The sequence below is a fragment of the Dermacentor variabilis genome, chromosome 4 (assembly GCF_050947875.1).
Source record: "Dermacentor variabilis isolate Ectoservices chromosome 4, ASM5094787v1, whole genome shotgun sequence".
Classification (NCBI taxonomy): domain Eukaryota; kingdom Metazoa; phylum Arthropoda; class Arachnida; order Ixodida; family Ixodidae; genus Dermacentor; species Dermacentor variabilis.
Genome location: NC_134571.1, coordinates 128356532 through 128365721, shown reverse-complemented (window position 1 = coordinate 128365721; position 9190 = coordinate 128356532). Strand labels below are relative to the sequence as shown.

Here is a 9190-nt window from a genome sequence, read left to right as displayed (position 1 = left end):
CGAAACATTTACACCAGCAGCAAAGAAGAATACATTTTGTTACTGCTACTGTGTGTGGTTGAGCTCTGTGCCACCAGGTGGCTGCACCGTGCAGACCACTCACATTTGCGCTTGTGTTCATCCCCTGAAACGACATGCAAGGGGACATGGCCAGGCCCTTACCCCTTGCCCTTCGCGTTTACCCTGATACCGGACTCGCGAAACGCTATTGCGTTAGTAATCTTCCGGTGTAAAGTGACGGCCATAATCGCGCAAATCTTGGCGCCGATCGGATAGTGGCAGTACGATGCGCTGCAGCCAGTCTGCTCGTCTACTGGCTTGCAGAGGGACACGATGTCTCAGCTTGACATATTGCCAGTCGCTACGTTTGCAGTCCACAATGCAACAAAGTCGAATCATAGCGCTCGCGAAAAGACAGACCGACACTGACAGCTGAGCTCTCGTCAAAGACGGAGCATGTTGTAACGCAAGCAGACGACACTTCCTGTGTGCCGGAAGTGCTTAAGTGTACTGAAAAATTCTTCTTGTGCATTCTCTTTATGTTACTTTCTTTTTATAAAAACAAATTAACTAACATTCCAACTATTACGAACATCATTTGTTTACCATAAAGTTCGAAAAATTATCGATAACACGCCCTGATCAGCCAATCGGATAGCTCGCCCCACTGACATCATATGGGTGATTTCCATCATATGGGTAGGGGCGGCTTAAAATTCTGCCGAGCAGTGTGCTGCGATTGGCAGCGATGTGCATTTTTAAAACCTTATAATAAATTACACGCTTTATGCCGAGCACTTAGATGTGTCAATTAATGATCAGAAGGAGTCGACTGAGTCGTTAGAGGATCAGAAGATCCTCTAACGACTCAGTACGTTTGTAGAAAATCGTCAAAATTGTTTCAGGGTCCCTTTAACTTTACTTCTTCAACTGTATCCAAAAGACTTAATCAACAGGAAACTGCTGGTAGTGAGGCAAGGAATCAGTTTAGACTGGAGAGTATTCAATCAAAAAACTGTTTTCATGTGCCTCACAGGAAAAGGTGGTTCATTCACAGGAGGCCAGAAGCTCCCTTCCTCGAACTTCATGGTCGGACCACTGTGCCAGCAAATACACAGACAGTAAAATCTTGTTCATTCAGAAAATCGGTAAATTCAGACTTTCCCTCTGGTGCCGGCAAATGTATGCATTATTTAAGGGCATCTAACTTTCGTTAATTCGGACACATATTTTGCTGCATAACAGTCGATTCAGGCAGATAACCCCTAGAAATAACGAGCACCACAAATGTGTGACGCAAAGAGCAGTGTGTATGCAAATGACAAGAAAATTCTGTGCCATTTAACTGCATTTAGCACCTCGCATGGCACCGCATGCCTTCAAGACTGCATTGGTAGCCATCCATTGTCACCCGATGGCGACCACGAATTCATCTGTATCGGTTGCAGCGGGAACTGGTTTCACTTTAATTTAGTACAAGGAATGTAATGGCGCAAACACTGCAGAAGCTGTTGAGAATGAAAAGCCGCTCTATGGTGGCCTGTGTGCTGGTATCAAACCTGCCCGCTACACTCCGATCGGTGATTAGTTGTCACTGACGAAAATATAATTGGAATGTGCAAGTCGTGGTGAATAGCACATCCACTTGGACGACAGATATCTCGCACCACTACTTGAGTGTGAAAGAAGTTGCAAGGCCCTAGCTGCCGCAAACACTCATCAGTCACGAGAAGATTAAAATTGCAGCTGCCGCACAGATTTTGTGCAAAATGGAAGCGTGGGTAGCAGATTTATTTAGTAAATAGAGGCACATTGATAATTTAAGCATTTGTTTATTGCTGTCTTGGTCCATTTGACAATATGTCATTCTGTCAATTTGGACATCCTTTTCCACTGCTGTGAAATTCAAATTAACTTGATTTTACTGCATATATAAAACAACAAAAAAAAGAATCGACATTAAGGTGTAACATGCATTTTCAGTAGTCAAATTTCATAAGCACTTTTATATAAAATTACACACTTATGTTGAACTTATGAAGGCTTTCTTGCAAGTGCCAATATGAATGGGTTTGTCCATACAAAGGCAATCAAATGTGGTTGAATAAGGACTGCGAACAAAAGTAAATGTCAAGACCGCTAGCTGATGGCGTTAGCATGCAGGCAGAAACACTGGCATAGCCGGGCGAGCAGCTGAATGGGATCAAACAAATTGGGACGTGCTACTGGACTGTTGACTGAAATGTGTAGCTACAACAGAAACAACAGACATACATACAGAGAAAAGGACCCAAGAAACACATGGATAATGCGTGAAAAAGGATGCATTTTCTATGCCTCTCCCACCAACCCCCTTTTTCTGCATCTTTGTCATTCCATCAGCACATTTCAGTGAACGTGTGCGATCATCTAGCGCCAACCTTGACTCTTTTACTCAACTGCTTCTGCCTATTGTGCACTATTGGCACACAAACTCTGACTGGCAAAACCATCTGACAAAACCAGATGCTCACCTACAAATGTGCCCAGAAAGAAAGGGGCTATGGGCACATCTATGACGGGTGCTGTGACGTTGATGAACCAGTTGGGCAGGAACGGCGTGACGCGCAGGAAGATCATGTAGTTGAGCAGATTGTCCTGATGTCGCGCCACCTGCATTAAGGGCAGAGCAAGGAGTCAGGCAAAGGCGCCTGGTGATAGGCCAAAAAACAAGAAAAAAAAAAGAATATGCAAAAGGACACAGACAGCATTTCATGATGCCTTATTTTACTTTCAGAAACAAAATTTTAGCACTGTTTTCTTGTTATCAATATTTGTTTAGAACAAGTACTGGTATTTAAAAACATTTAGTTTTTGTAATATAGAACTCTATTTTTTAGCCTTTTTTTTCCCACTTTGCACAATTATACCGTGGACCCTTAATAGGAGTCCACAGAATTGTCCTAGCAGACCATACACAGCCATCATGAGCTTATCATCCCAATGTTATGCCTATGCACTACAAATGCAAGAAGAAAACCTACAGCTTCTTTACAATAAGCAATTTCCAAGCAGGAAGAGGTGAAAATGGGCTGAGGAGTGATTGTAGGCGTTGAATGTCTCCTACAGCACAAGTAATTCCAACTAAGGTGAAAAAAATTTTTTTTAAATGTGGAGAGAGAGAGAGAATCAACTTTTGTACTAAGCCCTCAGTGATGGCTGGTGCGCGCTGGCACCAGATGGGGTGGAACCTTCTCAGGTCCCATATGCGTCCAGCAGTTCCTAGCCCCTAGCCGCCAGCGCGAGCTGGGTCGGTAGGTCGGGGCTGGACAACAAGGTCTCCCATCGCTCAGGGGGTTGGGTCTGGGGAGGGTGGGGGGTAGGGATGGTGGGGGGTTCTTGAGCCTAGTGCACTCTGCAAGTATGTGTGCTAGAGTGCCTTTTGACCGTCTGCAAAAAGGGCATGAAGTGTCATGCTCTGTTGAGAACATCTTGTGCAAGAGCACGGGATGCGCTAGCGACCCCACTTGCGTGCGTCGCACGATCGTTTGCTGCATTCGGCTGAGTTGCGGATGCGGACGGGGAAGCCTACATGTGCCACTTCTGTACATTTGCATTATTTCTTTGTAACTTGTCATGGGGTGCGGTAGCTCTGGCTCTTCCTCGGCCCGGATTGACAGTTCTCGGGCATAGTGGTCGGCGAGTGCATTGCCTTCCACTTGCGAGTGAGCCGGGACCCACACGAGCTCAACGGCCCGTCCCGGTGATTTGCGTTTGGTGAGGATCGCTAGTGCCGTGGGAGAGATGTTCCCCTTGTGGTAGCTTGTGTAGGCGGTCTGGGAGTCTGTGACCATGGTCCTCACTCCTGGTTGTGCGAGTACGAGGGCCACGGCTTTGGTAGTAAAACATGTTTTCCAGTGATGTGTACATGGAGAACATCACCAAAAGTTCATCGTGATGTTACCATATTGACTCGCATAATGATCGCACTTTCTTGTAAAAAAAATTGACGCAAATTCAGCGGTGCGATTATTATGTTGGTTAGATTTCCAACAAAAAGAAACATTTTCTTTTTTCATCCCGCATTTGCTGCGGGATGACAAGCAGGCGGCTGCCGCTGTCAGTGCGGTACACCAAAACAAATATAGCGGCCGGCGGAGCAAGCCGAACGCGTGGAACGCAATTATTTTTCTTCTTGTGAGTACATTACGCGCATTGAAACAGTTTCTTTCGTATCAGTAATGAATAATATCGGCAAGTTTGCGACAATAATTATAATGTAGCCATGTCCACTTTGAGCAGACAGAAACAGAGATGGCTGCGCTTAGCTGCCAGTGACATAAAAACACATGGCGGGCATGCTGCGGAAACTGTGGCATTTGTCTTCACTGCTATGCTAATACGGCACGTTTCCGCTAAGGGTGGGCGAATATCTTAGCGGCATTACAAGCATCGGCGTATAAATAGGGTACACTTCTAACGTATCAGTGTAAACGTGGCCACTATCGTTGCCGCTCGCGATTTGTTGCATGCCCATGAGTGCAGACGAGAAGAATCGAAAGGCGCCCTTTATGTTGTTGTTGACCAAAACCATTATGAAGCCTGCAAATAATAAAGCCGAGGCAAGTTTGGTTGTAGTTCTTTTTTTTTTTTTTTTTCATGGAAGTGTGGAAAGTGATGAAAGGAATGAAATGGGGCATCTGCTTAAGCATGTTGGGTGCATACGGACCGCTTGGTATGTCTTCAAGAGTCGTTCGCGTAGCATTTGACAGATGGTAAGCACGATCATTATTACCTAGGCTTGGCACACAACATATCGCTGCAACAAGTTCAGGGTGCAATCATTACACAGTAAAGAAAAAAAATCGAATTTTGACGACAAAATTCAGGGGTGCGATCATTACGCGAGTGCGATCATTACGTGAGTAAATACGGTACTTACACTGTTAACACAAATTTAGCTCTAGGCTTTGTCACTACAGTACAATCATTTAATAGCTGACTTCACTAAATGATTCAGTGCAGCTTTCCAGGACTGCTTCTTAGGTGGATGTCGAAAAAAGTTAACATAGCCAAGTTTTCATCAAAAAAAGTACAAAACTTTGTTGTCACAACCAACCCCACTAACCTGTGTAAGAAATCATAAAGTGGCCACAGCAATAAAAAAAATGTGTCCGCATGTGCAAGACCTTCGTGAAAAGGTTTATTATATTGCCACATGTCATTGTATTACCTTATTTACGTTGTTCATTTTCGTAAGATTATCCCTGTTCTGAAGTTGTTGCTCAGCGAAAGATGCACCTACGGTGTTCAAAATTTCTGTAACATTGTTACCAATTCTAAATGAAAGGAGGCATGCCTGATGAGCTATCACATGTGTTGAGAATAGTGTTGTACATTCTCAAATTTAGGCGAGTGCCAACGATTACTCTTAAATGTACACTGAGTCACGTACAAATAGCGGACGCATATAGTCCGTGAGATCAGATACGACAACCGACCACTCAACTCACTGCTACCACTGTGATTTGAGAGTCGCCTATTCTTTTCAGGCACAAGTTCGCCTAATAAAGAGTTAGACTTAACTCAAATTTCCAGCAGTGTTCGGTTCTTCGCCGTCACTATAAAGTGACATCTGGTGGAGGTGCTTCTCTCATGACATACTTCGTTCATGACATACTTGGCAAGCCACGAGCCAAGCCCTAACTCATGAAAAAGAATGCCAGTAGAAAGTAAAATGACGAGGCTGCGCTAAACTAGTATAACAAATTGGATGAATCAGAGTCGCCTTGTTGTCAGCAGTAATAGTAATTAGTAGTTTTTTTGTTATGTAACCTTAATTACAACTGTTTAACTTTTGTATTATCCCCCCCCCACTGTAATGCTCTCTGAGCAAATGTGGGACTGTATAATAAATAAATAAATTATGATAAGGAGAGAGAAAACTGGGCATGATGCAATGCCTTTGACGCCCTATGTTCACATCGTGAAGGTGGTAAACTGCTACAGTGGTTATTACCTGCTCGGACCACTTCAAGGCCTTGGCAGGAAAGTACTTGAACACCAGGCGCCTCCCGACCAGGTACGAGAAGAAGTAGCAGAAGGAGGCTCCTAACGCTGAACACTGCAGAGGAGCAGGCACGTGTCACTCACACATCTCACTGATTGGTTGATTGACGACTTAAACAGAGAACGCATTAAAAAAAAAAAAAAGACAAATTATGGAAGTGAAAGTAATACTGGGCACTCATTGCCCTTCGAACAGTCTGCACACACACTGTTGAAGTTTTCAGTCCTGGAGCAGCATCAGATATGTGAGAGAGTGAGCCAAGACGAAGCCTTGTTAAAAAAAATATGCATGCATGTTTATATGTAGCAGCATTTATTCTGCAATGTAAGTCTACGTAACAGAGGAAAAATTATACACATCAACCAGGGGCATTTAACAAAATCTTTACTGCGCGCACAAATCAAACACACAGCATTATCTTTGCCTTGAGAAAGTCACACTAATATGCACTAAAAATAGCCGTAAGTGCGCTCCCAATTTCAATGGTCTATGCATTCTTATTTAAGGGCATGTAAACTGACCTAATTTCATTCAAAAAGTCGAGTTTCACTAATTTAACATTAGCAAGACCATACAATTTATCCAAATTACATGAAACTTCAGATGAAAAGAAAAAGGTCTACAGGCTAGACATCCACTAGGCATTCATCCGGAGTACCATTGTCTGCATTCAATTTTCATCAGTTATGCTGCACCAAAGTGGTGGCGTCTGCTGACTTCAGGCTATAGAAAACACTTACTGGCTCATGGACAAAGAGGTAATTAAAAATATAGTCCCAGTATAGCTCAGCAACATTGCAACACTGAAATGCTGTTATCAGCCCTTTTGCCACAATGTTAGCGAACTACTCACAGTGAGGACCAACCTATCCTCACAGTCAGTTTTCTATGACGTGAGTGACACCTTGGAGTGACACCAAGAGTAATGTTAAGCTGGACTGGCAAATTAATTATACTGCTGGAATACCAGAAATGACACAATTACCATGAAAGGAGTCTTGGTAAACCAGAAAACATGCAAAGTGACGGTTCACAGGTCTCACACTAGGTGCCCATGACATTATGAGATTTTGGCAGTGCCTGCTTAAAACTAGTTAGCATCTTCATCAGGAGTACACTGCAGTCTAAAAGAACCAAGGACTCAAACTAGTGAACTTCGAAAAGCTTTCTGAAGAAAAACACTTTTGGCATCTGAAAACAACTGAAAGTTCGCAATCTGTGGTACTGTATAAAAGTTATAAACAGGAATAAGCTGCCTCGGAAAGGCTGGCCAACATTTTGACAGGAGGATCTATCTTCGTCAAATGCGGCCTCGTCACCCCCGGCATGTAACGGGTTAGTAGAGTGACGTCACGTGCAGTCGTTATTGGTGGCGGCTGGCTGTAAAGGGAGAGACTGCAAAGCAAATGAGCGCTGTCGCCTGACGTCTCTAAGCGTGGTTTTTAAGACGAGGGGACAGGAGTGAAAGAGGGAAGGGAGGGATGAAAAAAAGAAAAGCAAGAGAAAAAAAAGAAAAAGAAGGGCATAGGAGGGTGTCGGGGGAGCGAGAGGTTAGGGAGCCTTCAGGGGTGTCGTTGGCAGCATGCTTTTGTGGCTTTAGAAGAGCCGGTTAGCCAGTCAGTGCACGAGTAACAAAAAAGAAGAAACACAATTTTGCTGTGTCATACAGAGGTCATTGGGAAAGTTTTACAATATGACGCAGCCAATGGTCACACATTGTGATAAGTTCACTATGTTGAGATACTGGCCTAGAGCTGGCAGCTGAAGCCCAGGGTTTCAGTTTCTTCCGAGCTGCGCAAGTGCTCGAATTGCTGTCATAGTTGAAAGCAGTTAGCCAGGCAATGTCACGCTACAACTCTGCATGTGGCATGAGTGTAGATCAGGGTCTGGAAGAAATTACTCCTGTGCCGGGTGATGATTGCCCTCGTTGCACAACAATATTCAGATGGTGGGTCTGTTCAGATGAGGATCCACATGCGTCAACTTTTTTTTTTTAATTCGACAAAATTATTATATCTCCTTCAGGCACCAATTAATTATGTTCATTGAAGATTTAGTTTCACCACATCTTTCTTTTTTTTTTCATCTTTAGGATTATGAAAAGCAATCGAATTGAATTCTGGGATTTTAAATGCCAAACGCAAAATCTGATTATGAGGCATGCAGTTGTGGGGGTCTCCGGATTAATTTTGACCACCAAGGGATCTTTAATGTGCCCCCACACCCAATGTACGGGACATGGGCATTTTTTCATTTCACCTGCACAGAAATGTGGCCGCCATGGCCGGATTTCATCCCACAACCTTGCGCTTAGCAGCACAACACCATGGCCACTAAGCCACCACAGCAGGTAATCACGAAAAGCATACTGCTGCAGAACGAAATTAGAATTTACAATTCTTCAGTGTGTTTTAAGTTTTAAGTTTACAGAATGTATGTATGAAGGCATAATTATGAGTACTCCTTGCGGGAACTCTTAACAGGAATATGTAAGATATGAGAGCAACTGTTTCATATCTAGCATCCTTCGGAAGCACTGATCCTATCACTTGAAACATATGCTGGGTGTAAAACACTGTGAAAAACAATGAAAGAAGTGAACATGCTACATGATGACTCACTGATACTGTGAGCAATCTATCTATCTTACAATAGGTTTTACAAAAACACCAAACACAGACTTGCAGTACAGGCTTAATAAGGAGTGTTTCAAGATACTTGCAACACATTTTAGATATCATTATTTTCATCAGTGCTTTTTCTTTTGATGCACTATGTTGGCATCAGGGTTCTCCCCACAGTAGTCGGCAGTGGAAATGCCACATACCGCTCCGGTTGGCCAGTTACAATTTTCAATTCTCCTTTCTTTCTTTTTTCGTTATCCTCGATTGTTCCTTTATCACATAGGGAAAGATCAGAAATAAAAGTGACATAGAAGTTCAGAAAAATTGGACTTTTCCAATGCATTGTCGGCAAAAACGGAGTATAAAATCGAGCGTCGAAAGATGCCATTGCACCAGAGTGCGCAACTTCCCACTGATGCAACGCCACCATTTTGGAATCATCATAAAGAGAAGATATCTGACCTTCAAATCGCCACAGCACCATATTTTATCATGCAGAAATAAAGCAAAAGAAGCA

The 9190-nt window shown here is 43.4% G+C and overlaps 1 protein-coding gene across 3 annotated transcripts in view; it reads right to left on the bottom strand.

Moving 5' to 3' along the window:
- Positions 1-9190, bottom strand: part of stas (Transmembrane protein stas) — a 30180-nt gene that overhangs the window by 11369 nt on the left and 9621 nt on the right. For all 3 annotated transcript variants that reach the window (XM_075690321.1, XM_075690320.1, XM_075690322.1), the window contains exons 5-6: positions 5999-6103; positions 2514-2652 (exon numbers count right to left, since the gene is read on the bottom strand). In XM_075690321.1, coding sequence (XP_075546436.1) covers positions 2514-2652; positions 5999-6103 — 244 coding nt within the window. The remainder of the gene's footprint in view (positions 1-2513; positions 2653-5998; positions 6104-9190) is intronic.